Consider the following 19,044-nt stretch of genomic DNA (forward strand, 5'->3'; position numbering starts at 1 on the left):
GTCTTCGGAAAAGTTCGGATATTTCCGACATTCCTCGGAATACAACAGATCGATAAAGAGACATCTGTGTGTAACGTTGTGTAATTACGGATTTCTACAAAATCCCCGTTTGTGGTTGGTCCGTGGAGGTGGATATTGATACTTCAAGTTGCGGAGAATTGCATTTGCGCGCCAGTATGGAAGTGATTATTGCGCGCGGCGCGCACTCTTTTCAAATCGAGGTCGCATTTGTTGTCATTCGCGGATGTGATGGTTCTATGAATTAAAATTTTGTGAAAGAAGTGTTCTTGAATTAACAACGACATGAAAGGAAAAATACACGGAAATCGCGGCCAAGCTATGGCCGCAGATGACATCCGTGCCGAAATATTGAATCCCTTTGTACACAATGTGGAATTGGATACGACTTTCGACAAAATAAAGGTAAGATGGGAAACGAAATGATACCATGTTTTCGTAAAATCACATTACAACAAAACGTCACAACAATACAATTTTATTATTTTTTTCACGCGTCATGTTTTTGACACTTTCACAATAATATCTCATATTATTTTATAATATAAGGGAAATAAATTATGTCAGTATATTAATAAATATAATGTAAAACTTAGGTAGATTAACATTACGAATGATTTTTATATGTACCTATTTATAATTTTCTTGTCTTTTTCTTTTGGTGTAGTGCCAAAATTTCGATCGCATGATTTTCATGTATTTCGCAATATTTTATTTCTCGGTCATAATGTGCAAATATTTTCATGGTCGTGATGCAGATTGGTGATTTTCATTATCATTATTTCGTATGTCTTGTTATTAAAATAATGTCATGCAACTAAACTTTAAAAAAAACACGCTTTAATCGTTATAAAATACTGTAAACACTAAGTAACTGGTAACGAGTTATTTTATTGTACATTTTTTTCATATTTGTTTTTGCAGCAAATAAAGGTCTATGAAATATTGTCAAGTAAAAATTTATTTTTTTTGTTTATTATTAGTAGCACAAAAAATATTTTTGAATTCCTGCGAAAACGGTCATTCTATTGGCCACGCCCCTAATACGTCATGATTCATGTTTATTTGTTCCTGGCGATTGAAATTTGTTTAGAACATTATCACGAATCGTGACGTCACAACAACCAAGGCGCGTCGCGTTTTTCTTGCAGCGTATTTTTATTAAATTTATGTATGAAAACATTTCTCTGCAATATCCATACGTATTGATTTTGAAAATACAATTAACTATTCTAAATCCATTTCATATATTTTTATCGGTATTCTTAGTATGTGATATTTCCCCATTATTGAAAGTTCCAAAAGGAAAGTTTATTTTTTCCAACGCAAATGTCTTTATTTGTGTATAAATTTAAAGTACATTCCCGGTAACCTATAATTGAACATGTTTTGAAAGAAAATAATTACAAAAAACGCATTTGTAATGATTTTCTTTTGTAATCGGGACCCAAGTAATGCATATGAAACTTTATTGACATACGGATAGTAAAGCGTTGTCTCTGATTGCTTATAACAGAAAGGTTATCAATCACAAATAATCTAGTATGTACTGCCTAACTAAATTTTACCCAACGAAGAAATTGACCTTAGACTTATTTTATATTTTACACAAAAGGTTTCCGCATTTGTTTACAAAAAATATAATCGCTTAGTCCAATGACGTGCTGTTTAGGTAGGATTAAATTGTTGTAGGCAATTGAATAATTTCATCGACTTTTTTTATATTTTCCACCTCGTGTTCAAATGGTCAGCGCGTTTGCCTACCATGTAAAGTAACTGTAGGTACACTGTGTAGAATGGCCACTTAAACGAGCCATTGGCATGTCATAAGCCCTGTAAATGCCTAGACTTATATATTTCAATCTCTGAAATTTTCTTCGTCTTGGTTGTAATATGTTGATCTTAATAATCGGGGATTGCTCTCCTGTTATTTTAAAGTAAAATGCTCGTGAAATAAAATAACGCGTTTTTTTATAAATGCAATTAATACTTACATAATATATACTATATTTATGTTTATCTATGTCCTGGGCTGGTATTCCGAACGCGTTTACAGCGCGCTATAATGCGTATTTAGTACGTAAAAACGCGCTATACCGCGCTATAATTTCGTTTGGAATACCAGCCCTGGTGGATAAAAAATACAGTTTCTCATGTGAAGTAGAGCCAGAATTCTGGTCGAGTGTTTTCTACTGGATTTCAACTCTCAGGTACAAATGTTGAAAAATAAAATCCAGAGGAAATATGTCTGCCTCGTAGTTTAGTGGTTGTTGCTTACGCCTGTCGTGCTAAGGTTCCTGTTTCACATCTTGGTGAGGTCGACATGAAATATTGATTTGAAAACATGTTTTAACACTGAACTATTAGTCCCTGAACTGGTATCTCAAGTTTAAGACTGATCATCTTATCTTCATTTAAAAAATGCGATATCGTACATTGTGCCCTTTGCACCACCGTGTGTGGATATGACGAGAATGATGAAGATTTTAAAACAGTTCAAAGTAAAAAATATGAAGTGATCTTTACCGTGTATAATATTCAGCTTTTGTCATTTTTCTTTAGAAACACATATTATAATTAATCTTACTTAGAAAAATATCGTTGAAACTATCGTAAATATAATTGAAAACGATCTTAGGGCAAAAAATCTCACATCATTTCTTAAAATATTTCTTCATTTTTTTCTTTCATGTCAAATAAATAATGAAAAATGATAAAGAAGGTTCATGTCATGAACACATTGTATTATATTTAAATCATTTTAAAAACCAATGCCATTTTGTAATATACCCAAAAAATGTACGCAATTTGTAAAAATAAATCTTTCCATTTTAAAATGAATTACTGTGTTTATGTTGAATCATAACAAGAAATATGAATATTAGATATTTTTTCAACAGAGAGGAAGCTGTTGAGAATATAAAAGTCCAGGCTACGACTCTTCACGCAGTGTATCATTCATCATTCTACTAATAGGTAGTTGCAATTCCATGTTCACATATGGTATTTTTTCGATTCTCTGTATATGCTCGGTTTGAATATTACTTTCCCATGCGTGTTGGTTTACTATAAAAAATGAAAGTATAGAAAAACCTGCGACATCTATTGTTGTAGAGGAGTAAACTTTTATAGACCTGGAATAAGTAGGTAAAGGTTTCTGTATTTTTTTACGTTAGGTGTTATTTACTCCTGTCATGCAATAGGGTATTTTTACTAATCGGGAATAACGTTAATAATTTATAACGGATTTTTACGATTTTAATGATAAAACCACCAATGTATTATTATTTATTTAAATTTTTATTCCAGTAAAATGGCCATAAAGTGCAGAGCCAATTCTACCATATGAACATATAAACATGAACATAAATATAAATATAAACAAAAATATAACAATAAACATAAATATAACAATAAACATAAATATAACAATAAACATAAATATAACAATAAACATAAATATAAACATAAAATAAAATTTTATATTGCAGCACTTATGGTGGTCTTAACATATCGCGCCATCGCTTGAACAACGGTGATTGGATCCACTCTGCAGTGGCTTGGAGAATTTCGTTATTAGATTTTTTTAGGCGTTCCCATAGGCTCCAGGCTCTTTGGCGAAGCAGGGCAGCGAAGGTGTTTATTCGTCCAGCTGTAAACATTTCAGAGGCACTGCAGTACCTGGGCAATCCGAATAATTGTCGGTATGAGTTGTTATATGTGATCCTTAATTTATTCCACGCTCCTTGCGTATAGTTGTTCCAAAGTTCACCTGTATACATGGACGTCAAATACGAAGTAAATATGATTTTCTTCACTTCGTTACTGCATTGAAAGAAGCGTCTCGCTAGCATAGAGGCCCTGACATTAATGGCTCTTCTCTGTCTCTCTATGTCCTGATCGTCTTTACAATTATCAGTCAGTATGTGCCCTAGATATTTGACTTTTGCAGTTACCATTAAACTGTTGTTGTCTAGGAATACAGGTGGTGATGGGTTCACGAACTCAGAAAGTGACGTCTTGTGTTTAAATAGAAGTACGGCAGATTTTTTTGCATTGTATATCATATTGTGGTCAATTGCATATTTTTCGCAAATATTGAGCAACAATCTCATACTATTAATAGATGGAGTCAATAATACCATATCATCTGCATAACTAATATTGTTAGCGCAGACGCCGTTAACATGACATCCGACTTTGGATAAATTAAGAAGCACGGTGAGATCATCCATATATAAATTAAAAAGTGCCGGAGACAGACAACCTCCTTGTCGGACTCCACATTTCAAATAAAAAGGCGAAGATGTAGCATCTCCCCATTTTACAATATTTTCCTGTTGTGTGTGCCAGGCTGCCAACGTATTAATAATACAAGATGGAATTCCTTTCTTCTCCATTTTATTCCATAATATTTTATGATTTACGCGGTCAAATGCTTTACTCAAATCCAGAAAGCATGCGTATGTATTTGTTTTTCTTGATTTATAGTAGGCCACTGTTTGTTTTAAGGCAAATATTGCCATATCTGTTGACAAAGCTGCTTTAAATCCGAATTGGTTTCCGCAAGTATTTAATTTCTCCGAAATAATTCTTAACACCAATTTTTCGAAGATTCTGGATATCATGGTTGTTAGTGATATTGGCCTGTAATTTTGTTTTTCCGACAAGTTTACCTGCCCAGATTTAACTAAAGGTATCACCAATGTTTTTGTCATATCTCTCGGTAGGTGTGTATGGTTTAGTATCGCCGTAAAAAGAACACAAAGATATTGTGATATGTTTGAGCCGGCGTAACGTATATGTTCTATTTTGATACCGTCGTGTCCAGCAGTTTTTCCTGGTGAAATTTGTTTTATGGCAACATCAATGTCTTTACTATTGATTGCAGCGAGGCTACCAAATTTAGCTGACAGATAAATCGAGTCTGGTTTTGTATTATCATTACAGCCGGAAGTTTCAGAGAAGTATTCTCTGAATAAACCGGCTATAATTCCATCACCAGTAGTTCCGTTAACACAAAGAGGCATTTTTGTTTTATTGTTAAGTATTGCTGATGATTTTCTCCAAAACTTTTTGAAATCTTTATTTTGTAAGGCAATTGTCATACTGTCCATTTGAATTTGATTAGAGTTACGTTGGCATTGTTTGAGAGATTTTTAAAATATTTTTTTAAATCTTTTTCTGGATTCGAAAATTAAAAATAAGTTTTCATTTATAATTTTGAGCACGTACACAATGGCTTGCAGTTGACGTTACATGTCAGGCCCGCAAAGTGGGCTTCTAATAAATATTGCGTACGAGTATGGCGCTGTAACGCATTACGTGCCGTTTGATAATACAGTTTTTGCTACCATTCGTGTTTGCAGTATGGCCATGAATGACAATATTCAAAAAATGTACTCCATGTTATTTACCAAACATACAGTGAAAGGGGCAGTGAAAGTAGTAGAGTCAAATTCAAATCGCGATTTATGAAATCGAAAATTTTAAAGGAATAACTGGTTTATTGCCAAAAAAACAAAGCTTTTTGTATTAGTGAAACTGATGGGAAGACCCACGGTCTCGTAAACGGTTTCGGCATGTGGAGGAATGTACTTTCACGTGCTGTTTGTCCCGAAAAGCGCGTAACATCTCGTTGCTAGCGAATTCAAAATATGATCGAAAATTTATCCGACGTCGCCTCGCACAAAAAAATTATAATACTGTTAATATCTTAACTTTTTGCTTGCTTAAAAGTAAAAATAATGAAAATACGATAAAAGACCCCATTCTGAATGATTCTATTTATGTAGAGTAAATCGACAAACGAAAATAAATGTGTTATCATTTTAGGGCCCCGATTAGAGTAATCTTCGTCTGTGTATAAAGAACAACCGATATTTGTGTACGAAAATGAGTATATTTGCATGAAAATTTAAAGTATCTTCGTCGGTTACCTATAATTAAACATTTTTAGAACAAAAAATTGTCTTCATATCCGCTTTTCACACAGAAAACTTAATTTTAATTAGTAGATAAAATTGAAGATAAATGTTAACTTCCCAGAGGTTCGTAAAAATCAACGCAGCACGATAAAATTACATGGTGTCATGATTTTTAAGGTGTGATTATTAAATATATTTTTCAATTTTTTTAATGGCAGGCAAACGCTCTAACCAGTACACAACTAGGTCGACTACAACTAGCCACTAAATAAATATGATCTAATTTTCTCGTACGTCAATTATGCTTTAACCAAGTTTGTATATTTTTTTATTAATTCAGTTATCTAGTAACTAAATGTTTTTTTAGGGTGGCATTTTCGCAAATTGAATCTTTTACTAAATTAGGTCCTAACAGTTTTCCCCGAGGAAAAGGAAGAAATTACCATCTCAGAATCCGTCTATCAGAATCATTTTTAAATATAATTATTAGACATTCAATGCCTCATTAAGACCTGTTGTCAAGAACATTGTTAGTTGGTTGTTTCCTTTAAGCCAAATGTTTGTCCATTTTATATTTATGTGTTCTGTGTTATTTTTTAAACGATTTCGTTCAGTTCAGAGAGTCTTTATTACAAAAAAAATACACACGTGATAATATTTGCATAACAGAACGAAAATATTAAAAAATATCCCAACATATTGTATCCCATCTCAACACGGTATTTTTGCCTCGTGGAGTTAGGATACGTTATTATTATTTTTTGTTGTATTGTGTATTATTATTATTATTATGGATAACTTATATAGCGCCATTTTCGTAAAAAAAATACCTCAAGGGCGCTTTACATGGTGATTCTATTGTTAAGTTAATTTAATTGAAGCTTTTAAATTTGTAATTAAATTAAAGTAATTTATTTTGTTGTCACGTGTTACGGATTAATTCAAATGATTTAGAGAACAAGTGGGTTTTAAGTTTTTTCCGAAACATCACTTCACTTTTACAGCCTCGCACCTCTGCTGGGAGAGCATTCCATGCCATAGGGCCTGCGACCGCAAATGCGCGTTCACTAAATTTAGTGCGCTGTTTGCGTAGAGGTATAATAACCTTTCCTCTCGCCGTAGACGTAGCTGATCTAAGCGTGAGACGCCTGTCAGCTAGTTCATCTGGAATGCATAGTTCCCTTAGATATTCCGGAGCCGAGTTGTGCAGTGACTTATACATAAGCCAACAGAGTTTGTATTCGACCCTCTGTGGAAAACGTATGTAGATAAGTAAATAAATATTCGTCCCGATAAACCATCAACTTTTTCTAGCAGTTGTTTATCGGGTGCTCAGACATCAGTTGTTCATTAATATCAAATAAGATAGTACATAGTACAGACATAATACTGCGTACATATAATATAATTAACATATATTATAATTGTGTGTGTGTCGGCCTCGTGGTGTAGTGGTCAGCACGTTTGCCTACCATGCAAGAGGTCTGGGGTTGGATTCTCGACATGGTTGACATGAAATATTTATTAAAAAAGGTGTTTTTACACTAGAATATTTTATAGTCCCTAAACTGGTACCTAAAACGTAAGACTGATTATCTTACCGCCATGTAACAAAAATGATTAAGATATACTGCGAGTGGTGTACCAATGCAATGCCCTTTGCACCATTGGGTGCGGAAAGGGAATGATAATGATAGTTTTAAGTTTTAATGCTAAAAACAAATAGTTTTCGAAAACTGCAACTGAAACAGATATTTTTTTTTAAAATTAAAAGCTATAATAAAATTAAAGAATAAACATAAATATAATGGTTTTAATGCTTTGAATGCCATCTTGGCAGAACGAAAAAATATGTTTTACCCATTTGATGGTTGAAATCAGAAGGCATAAATTTAAAAATAAAAAAAAAACTAAATTATGTTAATGCAGTCAATAATGTTACTCGTATAGTTACTTACATTTGTTTTAGTTTATAGAAAAATAAAACAAATGTATCTTATACGATAAATTACCAAGAAGAAATTAATTAATTAATTAATAAATTACCAATTAAGAGAAAAATGGTTCTCAAAAATGCAACTAAAACAATACGAGAAACAAAATTAAAAATCAAAAGTTAAAATTAAAATCCATAAATATATTAAAATTAAAAGCATTAAGAATACTAAACCATATTATAATGTGATGAAAAAAGTGAAGAAAAAAAAAACTTTATTATTGTCGTCCCAGCTCAACGCAGGACTTTTCCTATGGAGTTAGGACTAGTGCCTCAATAAATGTAAATGAATTGACAAATAAATCAATTGTGCTAAACATCTCTCATACGTTATTAATTTTATTTTATATTTTATTTATTATGTTTCACAAACAATAAACAATACATATGACATTGGTATAATAATTACAAATTGTTATTTTAGATATTTTCAATTATATGTGAACACAGCATGCACAAAGAAAGAAAAAAACAGTTTATAACAGTTTTTTTTTAATTGGCTAGCTCAATTGAATTCTATGATTGTTATAAATGTTATTACAATAAATTATTACTTACAGGTTATTACAAATTATTTTTCCTAATTAACATAAGTGACTATTTGATTTTATAAAATGCGTTACAGTTTTACTAGAATTATTTCATGTATCGTTAAAGATATCAATATCAGCATTACTTTCTACATTATTATACAATCTTAACATACGTGATAATGCATTAAAGTGCGCCATATTATTATTGAACGTTGGAATATAAAATGTTGCGTACCATCTTAATCGCATTCAGGGGTACATTCTCTAAACAAAATGTAGAATCAACATTACATTTAATTATTTTATAACGATATATCAAGTCTAAAATCTGTATCCTAAATTCCAACTTATCTAGACCAAAATGTTCTAGGCGCTGATCGTAAGACTGAAGGGTTCTGCTCAGGTTACATTTAAGATACGAACATTTTGTTTCCCACATATTCAATAAAATTAATGTAATAATGAGTTATGTCATGTGGTGACCAGACTACAGATCCAAATTCCAAATTACTACGAACTAATGAATTGTATAAACAAATTTCTGAATATAAATCCTAACATCTTTAGGGCTTTTTCTCCACAGTATGCGTGTACGAGTATACTTATCTATTGTTCGGCGGTAAGATTAGCTACAAATTCTTCAAGGCATATATCGAGTGTTGAAATATTATAGAAAGGCATAATACTTTCACTTACATAACACGCACGTTGTGTTTCAAAGACTGTCTCCGCGTTCAAATGAATATTTCCGGTGTAAAAAAACGTTTTAACCTGTACTTCATTTTATTTTCATTATGAAAAACATCAGGAATTATAAAAATAAAGAAGTTTAAAAAGAAGTACACGTTAAGTAGAAAATACAAATGGTTAAACTAGAAAAGAAAAGCACAGCAAAAAGATAATAGAGGAAATGATATAAAAAAAGCATTGCGGTGTTTCTAAATTTAATGTCTAATCTTTAGTTTTGTGTATGTAAATTAATTTTAGTTTCTTTAATTACTCCTTACTTATATCTTCATATTTTTTTCTATTCTTTTCTTTAAAAAACAATTAGTCTTATTCTTAACTCAATCTTTGTTATTACTCAGATTTATTTAATTAAGCTACACACTTATTTTACATAATTTATGAAAGATGATAGAGTTTTATAATTTAGGATACACTCGTGTATATGAAGAATGAAACCAATGCTTACATACACATTGTATGTATCCTTGTTGAACTTCCAAATAAACTTGAAGGTGATGAGAAGATAAAGTAGAGAGAAAAGGGGATTTTTAAATAGAATTGACCAATTCGGAATTCAGCTTTCATAAATTAATTATATTGACACAGTAAAATGTTTGTACTTATATAAATTAGTTATAAACTGATGACATCGTTTAAAAGTTTTTTTTAAAGTTTTTTTTTTTTTAATTTGTGTTCAATATACCTAAATGGGCACAAAGTATCTAAATTTGTTACAGAAGATACGGAAATCATTTTTGAGAAGAAAATGTTGAAGTCTAGGCTTTTACAGGGTTTATGGCCTGTCGTTGGCTGGCTTAAGTAGCCACTTTACACACAGTGTAACATTCACCATTCTGCATATGTTTTAACATACACATTTGCTCAACTTTTCCATCTGTTGACTTTTGTGAAGTTTTTTTTTTTGTGAAATCGTTTTTGTTAGATTTGTATATTTTTAAATATTATAATTTTTTTTAAATCATCTCTAGACATCACTGAAACTAAACAAGCTGTATTATATAAAAATAACTTAATGCTGCCAAAAACAGGTATTTATTATGCCTAGTGAAGATATACAGAGTCTAATATGTTTGCTTATAATTTAATTTTACATGATTGTATCACACCTAATTTGACTTGATTGTATATACCCTTTTCACTATTTTGCAAACGTAATAAATTGTATTATCCACTATAAAAAACGCCGATTTTTGACACTGAAATAAACTGAAAATAGTTACCTTTATCACGAGGGTGAGATTCATCCGGCTAAACCATTTCACATACTAGATAACGCCAAAAAAAAAATGTTCAATTCTTATACTTCCTATACCAGTTAGTTTAATCTAAAATGTTTTGAGTATGTTTAAATGTTTGTAGACAGGCTGGATTTCCTCTCTAGGGAGTTATTTAGATCTAAATTTGTTGCAACAGAGAGGAAAAGCATTTTCGAGAAGGAAATATCTAAGTCTAGGTTTCCAATAACAGATCACAGGAATGTATGTAAATCTTGTTTGCATGCATACTACTACTAAAGATGTAGAGAATATGTCCAAATGTTTGTAGATAAAGCTGGATTTCACTCCCTGGCGAGTTATTAATATTGAAATTTACAGCTCCTCTCTGTTGCAATAAATCTAGGAAGTTGAATCCAGCCTTGTCTACGAACATTTAGACATACTTTAAATGTTGTTAAGTTAATTTAGGTTTGTAATATTTGAGTGTGTAGTTTGAAAACGCGACCATTTCGGCAAATAACTTTACGTAATCAAATTTCAAATAAAATTACTTACCTGACTCAAAACCTGTACAAATTATTTAAAAAAATATATTAAACTTAATTTCGGCCTTAATTCTTGTTTAACTTTCATTTTACGTACGGTTCTGTGAGTTTCGAGAGATAAATATACGTTATGAGTTGCTACTTTCTAGAAACTAATCATGATGTTTAAAAATCAACATAGTTGTATAATGCCAAGATTGATGGCCGTATATAACTGCGATTGATAAACGAACTGGGTCCCGGTCCCGTGACGTGGACTCAGGGGATGAGAGTTCCGAGTTTTAAACCACGCCCTGCCACAACTTGATTCACATTTTTTAATATTGGGTAATTTACGACTTGTTGAAAATGGCCCCCGAAATTAAAATATTTGTGTAAATCATAACAAAAACACATTAAAATATTATCTTATTTAGTACCTACCCAAACTGACATACGTACAACTTACATATTTATACGTATTTTTAAATCAAGTTGTTGCTTGAATTTTATTGCAACAGAGAGGGAAAGCATTTTTGATAAGGGATATGAAAGTCTGAGCATTTATAAGACATGTGTATGCCTTGTCATTGGCTGGTTCAAGTGGCCACTTTATCCACTATGTAACAATCACAATTCTACCTATGTTCAAACATCCACAATTCCTTAAATCTTCCGTCATTTGGATTTTGCGAAGTAAAACCTGAAACCTTTATTGTTGTGGGTGCGATTCATCTGGATGATTTATTTCACCTACTGCGCAACGTTTGAAAATATTTTAAACTTATTTTTATCACCGATATGTTTATGTTTTTACTGTCTAGTTATTACATACCATTTTTTATTATCATCATCCACCCTCGATGGTGCATAGAGCACTGCATTAGTGCACCAATAACAGCTTATTTCAAGGTAATGTAATGCATAAGTTTTCTGTATGAAATATATAACATTTATACTTTTTTTTTCTAAACATGTTTAATTACGAGTTACCGACGAAGATACTTAAAAGTTTTATACAAATATACACATGTTTGTACATAAATATCAATTTTACTTTAACCGTTTCGATATATACCGATGAAGATAGCGTTTATTATCGCGACTCAGGTACAATAAAATATTACTATCTTAAAATATCTGTAAAACAAATGTTTCACGTCGACCCTTCTAATAACAAATTATGGTACACGCTTACTTTTTAATGTGTTGTAAATAAAAAAAATATTGCATGGCTCCAAAGCGTTAATAATAAATACGTGGTAAGGGTATTCACATAATATTTTAATTTATAATTCATGAAATTACTATTAATTATACCCTTTCAAACTTAAATTAATATCTGTGGATGTAGGAACCATTTTGTATCCTATATAATACAAAAAAATAATTGATTTTTTAAAATATTTTGTTATATTTTTTATCATTTATTCGAGGTACAGTAAGTTTCAAACTGATCATTAATTAAAAAAATAATTATGAAACGTGTTTACATACAATAAATAAGTTTATTTTTAGTGAAATATATTTTAAACCTGTCCTTAATGTCATTTAGAAGGACGATAGAAATTCTCTCCAAAACAAATAAGCTGTCAAACTAAAAAAGATTTTTTTGTGTAATACCGACTACCGACACATGCAGAAAAATTAGAGACGTACTTGGGGATACCATAAATTTAAAAATAAACTCTCCGCTTGTCGATTTTGTTACTTACGTAAGTAAATAAATCTTAAATTTTTTAATCTTTAAATGAACACCCGGGATTAGAGGGTTAAAACCCTTAAAAAGCAAAAACTAACGCTCTTGAAAATATAGGAATTCACAGAGTACTGAAGGGTATGTTCCCTCCAATAAATCGAATTTCCGAATTTAGAAAACCGGAAAATATTCATCATCATTCCCTTTCCGCACATAATGGTGCATAGGGCACTGCATTGGTACACCAATCGCAGCGCATCTTAAAAAATATATCAAGGTAAGATGATCATTTACGCTTCAGGTGCCAGTCCTGGGACTATGAAATATTGTAGTGTAAAAACACCTTTTTAAATAAATATTTCATGTCAACCATATCGGCTATCGAACCCGACACTTCTTGCGTGGTAGGCAAACGCGCTAACCACTACACCACGAGGCCAACTAAAAACTGGAAAATTATAACCTCCGAGATTTTTTAATGATAATAAAAAATTCTCGTCATGACGTATTTTAAATAAAAAAAATAAACGGCATCGTTTTGTACATTTTTTAAATTAGCTCAAAATACATTGTGAAAATCACAAAATGGTTTTCAATAATAAGGAAATATCACATACTCTGAATTCCGATAAAAATATATGAAAAGGATTAAAAATAATTCATTGTATTTTCGAAATCAATATGGATATTGTGGATGAATGTTTTCATACATAAATGCAAAAAATAAATTTTATAAACATACGTTGCTAGAAAAACGTGACGTCTTAGGTCTTGGTTGACGTCAAGATCTTTGATAATGTTGTAAACAAATTTCAATGGCCAGGAACAAATAAACACGAATCATGACATATTAGACGCGTGGCCAATGGAATGACCGTTTTTGCGGGAATTCAAGTTACAAATTTAAAAATAACTTTTACGCTACTGATAAAAAACAAAAAAAAAAATTTTTTCTGGACAGTATTCCAGAGACCTTTATTACTTTAAAAATGAAAATCAAAATAACGTGATATTTCCCTATTGTGGAAAATTCAGATTCAGAACCTCGTTCGTATCTCTTTTAAAAATTCAAACAGCCGCGCGCGAGCCGTGCTGCAAATAGGACTGCCACTCCTCTGGACTTGACCCAGAGTCATGGGTTTAAATGGTGCATATCCGGGCTACAGGTTAACATCGTATGTCACCGGGTCAGACAGGGCGGTGGGAGCGACATCCGTCCGCTTAGTTTACCTATATTTCGCATTGGTGCTCGAGTCGCCGTAGTTTCCGGATCCGAACTGTCATGGCGTCAATGTTATGATACAGTAGAATTCTATTATCAAAATGTTCTCCAAATTTGAATGAAAAGTTCAACAACTAAGGAAAATCCTGTTAAACCACTTGGTTAATGTAGTCGAGGATCGATTATATAAAAAAAAAAATCCTCAATTCGTACATTTTTCAAAAAAATATCATCATAATTTTTCAACATTGTTCGGATTTACTATGAGTTCAGTTATTGAAAGTCTCAAAATTCGGAAATCTATTAATATTTTGTATTATTTACATTCTATGTAGGTACAAATAAATGATTTTTTTTTATAGCTTACCTGTAAATAAAATCACCATTCGCCACTGCAAAAAACTAAATATCTTTTTAGAATAAAATTAACTAATTAGTGCGACTTTTTTGTGCTTCAGTACAGTAAATTTACCTGTGATATAAGATATATTTCTAATACTTGATGCTTTAAGTGATGTCCCATCTCTGTTGCAATCAATTTCTTTTCATGTTCCCAACCGTGTCACCAGAAGTCAAAATCTGCTATTTATAAAATCTTCTAAGAGCAACTTTGGTTTTTATGCCCCAATGTCCAGAATGTGTAGATTAGTCAATTCATCACACGACTTGGAATTTTTTGGGATAGATCGGCTTTTTGTAGATCTCTTCGCGACTAAACAGTGTGGGATGAAGTTGGATTGGTATGGTTTAGCTCAAAGTTTTTGGTCTTTCGTTTTTTTTAATATCAATATATTGCAATCATACTATGATTGTTTTGCCCTTGTTTGTCTTTGCCAAATAGTTTTATGTTATTTTTGTTCAGTTTCTTGCATTAATGTTTCTTCATGTAACTGTTGTAATTGGCTTAGGCCGTATATATATAATAAATAAATAAATATATTGATTTTTGGTTTTTTCATAAGTAATTATCGCCTACGTATGTTTATTAGATACACCATAAGTAAAGAGTTTAGGGGGTGATATGAATGTATTACAGAAACAATAACGGCTTGTTTCTCGTATTCTATAGTTCGTGCATTTATTAGAGTTGAATTACACGAGTTTTGTTTGAAATTAATCTTTGTATTTTCCTCATCTTTATCTCATGCAAAACGGTTGTTTCTTTGCGAATCGTTTGCTTCGCGGATCGCGTGTGCCAAAATGATCGTTTGATTTCCCTATTGTAAGAATTCACCTTCTTATATTTTTCCGAGCAATAATACGCAATGTTTCTCTTTACGAAGTGAAAGGTGAGTAAATCAACAGCAGATTATTATTATTATTATGGATAACTTATATAGCGCCATTTTCGTAATAAAATACCTAGAGGGCGCTTTACATAGTGATTCTATTGTTGAATGAATTTGATTGAAGCTTTTAAATTTGTAATTTAATTAAAACAATTTATTTTGTTGTCACATGCAACGGATTTATTCAAATGATTTAGAGAACAAGTGGGTTTTAAGTTTTTTCCGAAACATCACTTCACTTTCACAGCCTCGCACCTCTGCTGGGAGAGCATTCCATGCCACAGGGCCTGCGACCGCAAATGCGCGTTCATTAAATTTAGTGCGCTGTTTGCGTAGAGGTATAATAACTTTTCCTCTCGCCGTAGGCGTAGCTGATCTAAGCGTGAGACGCCTGTCAGCTAATTCATCTGGAATGCATAGTTCCCTTAGATATTCCGGAGCAGAGTTGTGCAGCGACTTATACATAAGCCAACAGAGTTTGTATTCGACCCTCTGTGGAAAACGTAGCCAGTGTAGTTCCCGAAGTAGTGGAGTGATATGACTGAACTTAGAGATTCCGAAACTGCGGCATTTAATACAGATTGTAGGCGAGTCATTTTTTTCATTGGTAGACCTGCATAGATAGCATTACAATAATCGACTCTAGACACTACAAACGCATTTATCAATTGACGGGCGGCATCAACTAGATGTTTACTAGGATAGTGTTCACACGCCAATATATTAAACCCTCTTAAAATAGTACAAAGATTAATTATTAAAGTAATTCTAAAGAAACCGTCAACATTCAATACGGAAAGTCTATTTAAAATATTTTAGGTTCATACATTAGACACTCTTTATAAAAGAAATTATATTATATTTATATATAAAAAAGGAAAAATAGAAGAATTTGAGATGAATTAAAGTGTAAAAATTTGAGTGTAAAAATTATAATAATCTTCCCAGTGAAATAAAAACTAACACAAAACAAAACAAGCACAAAAGTTAGTCATATTTTTGGAAAATTACAGTATAATATTTACTAGATGTTTAAAGTAGATATGTTTAGAATTTTTTTTAAAACATGTACTTTTTTTGAAATTTATTAATAAAAAAATATACTAGGCCATCTACTACCTTTATAATATTAGTGATCAATCTTACGAGTACAATCAAGCATTACCCGGTTACAATAATTGGAATTTGCGACAAGCTTTGTTGCTGACAAGCTGACAATCGCGAATGACTTTATAAATAAAAAAAAATACATAGGATTCTGAGCCGCAATGAAAAAACACAATGAAAATCTATCGAAATTAATTTTTCGGAACAATATAGAAATGAAGTTCAGTGTTTTTTTTATTTATGAATTATTTAATTTACTAAATGTTATTAAATATTTGTATATAACCACTTACCGACTTTTCTATATCTACCGGTTTCGAGAAGTACCCGTCTCTTCGTCAGGACACCGATTAAACCAACATGCAAGCCAGCATGCAAAACCTACTATACACCTTCACCATAGTTGTTGCACAAAAATTGAAAACCAACACGACATGCATTTTAATAAGCACATGCACTGATTAGGACAAACATGCACTGATTAAATTATTAAAATATTATCTTGTTTGATTATTGATCAAAGGGTGTATTTAAGTCAAACTGTTCAGTATTTAAGTCAAACTGTTCAGAAAAACAAATTATTTTGTCATCACATGCTCAGGATTTATTCAAATAACAGTTTTGTAATATCGTAAATGTACAAATACGTGGCTGATTAAAATTATAAATTTGATATAAAACTACCTATATTTACTATCATACCTACTAAAGGTAAGAACGTGATTCTTTTTTACCGCATCCCCACTGATAATATTTACCGCACGCGCCTGCTAGGTAGGTACCAACGTAAACAAATGAGTCACTTGAAATAGAAAGCGAATTGGCCACGATGATTAAAACGAGAAGGAAAAATAGCGTATGTATGACGTACGTATACCTATCTCTATGGCTTCCATTCATAAAAAAATACGTAATTATTATATGTACTTGTCTAAGGTATAAAGAAGCCTAACCCCTTCACTGCTTTTATATAAGGTTATCTAATTATGACATCAATGGGCAGATCAAAATGGTCTGTGACATAAAAACATTCATTAAAGCGTAAGCAATGTTCGCTATAAGCGGTTTGTCTTTCTAACGTAAAATTTAGTGAAATTTCTCCATTTAAGTTTTTTTGGGTGAATTCGTGTACGTTTGATTCGTTCCGACGTTTCCGCTATATTGCAGGAGCCGTCTTCAGGGTAAACAGTGTTTACGCTTTATGTTTTTCAATGAAATATTAGGCGTATAATTACGTATTTTGTTTACTTTTACCCGACGACTATTATGAATGCATTACTTATATTATTATGTGTCTGTTAATGTACATTTATTTTGAGTTCCCTTACATTTTAAAAATACGTCAGGTTTTGGTCCTGTGGTAAGATCGCGAACTCCGGTTCAGAGAACAGAGGCTCAAATCCTGCTTTAGCATATTTCGATTCCCTAAGTCAAAATAAGTTTATTAGTGTGTAAACTGTATTTTTTTGCAAAACAACCGGCCAGGAGGCCCAGCATTACAGCACAGTACACCTAAGCTCGATAAAATGTCATTTATTTTTTGTGTTCTTGCCGGGAATCCAGCCCGGAATCTTCCGTGTGTGAGTCAACTGAATGAAATCAAGTCATCTTAAATGAACACCTAAATTAATTTTGCCTAAGAATACAAATATTTATCAAAATATTGTTTGACAATTAATATTTCAATCATTTTCATTCAAATTAACCAAAATGATTCATTATAATATTACAAGAGTTATTACTTTAATTAAAATTATTCATTCAGTTCATAAGGAGAGAATTATATTGCTTTACGTGGCGCCACGACACACTACACTAGAACAATGTAATTATGTCCATAAAGTATCCATAGAAGCGATATGCGCCCGATAGCTCCATAACACACCACTCCACAACACGAAACAATAACTTACCTTAACCAAGAAAACCCCTCTCTTTTATGTAAGTTGATCTTAAATATATCAAAAAGTATTCACGCAATTATTTTTATGCTCTATTGATATATTTTTTCTCGATAACGGTACTTTTATGACGTTGGGTAGTTTATTGACTTATTTATACAATATTTTATAACATAAGTAACTAGTACCTACTATTATTTAATGCATTTGTTTTCTTAATGCAAGATTGGCTGATAACAAGATGTTTGAGAATTAGATCGCTATTTTTTATACCCTTAGTAATACTTGTTTTTCCTACGATTTTTTAAGTTCGATTTTTGGTTTGCCCGTTTTAGTTGATTAATTTTTATTAACGATACGATGTTTGTATTTTATTTTTATATATTTTGTAGGCATATATTTGCTTATTTGAAACTTCAAGTACAAAGAATAAGTACTTTGGCGGACTTATTGCTAAAAGCGATATCTTTCAGCCAACCAAAAAAACAGACTGGTCAAAAGAAGAGATTGGTTAAAATTTTGTACGGAAAATCCATAAATATATATTTAAAAAACAATAGCTTTGTCTTCAAAGGTCTAAAAAATTATAATTATCTTCCCAATTAACTAAAAACTATTAAAATAATATATCAATATAGAAATTTAAATAAATCTAAAGGAATTTTTTGAACGCGTGTAAAAACTACATTTTATTTTAATTAGCATGAATTTTTATTGTTTTATGTTTTTTCTTTATATATTATGTACTCGTACTTAAAACTATATAAACTCTTATAAATAAACAACTACAACAGTGTAAGTAACTCTCCAAGCACAAGAGTTAGTCTCTTTTTTTTTGAGAGTTACAGTGAAAACATTTAC

The 19,044-nt window shown here is 31.5% G+C and overlaps 1 protein-coding gene across 1 annotated transcript in view; it reads left to right on the forward strand.

Annotated features, from left to right (window-relative positions):
• Positions 1–205: 205 nt before the first annotated feature.
• LOC148274061 (lysophosphatidylcholine acyltransferase-like) overlaps positions 206–19,044 on the forward strand; it is a gene marked incomplete at its 3' end in the record, with an annotated part of 114,999 nt that continues 96,160 nt past the window's right edge. The window contains exon 1 of the mRNA XM_088237691.1: positions 206–423. Within this exon, the coding sequence (XP_088093817.1) occupies positions 304–423 (120 nt within the window). The remainder of the gene's footprint in view (positions 424–19,044) is intronic.

This window comes from Micrasema longulum, unplaced genomic scaffold (assembly GCF_059751315.1).
Source record: "Micrasema longulum isolate JH-2025_06_02 unplaced genomic scaffold, ASM5975131v1 h1tg001767l, whole genome shotgun sequence".
Classification (NCBI taxonomy): domain Eukaryota; kingdom Metazoa; phylum Arthropoda; class Insecta; order Trichoptera; family Brachycentridae; genus Micrasema; species Micrasema longulum.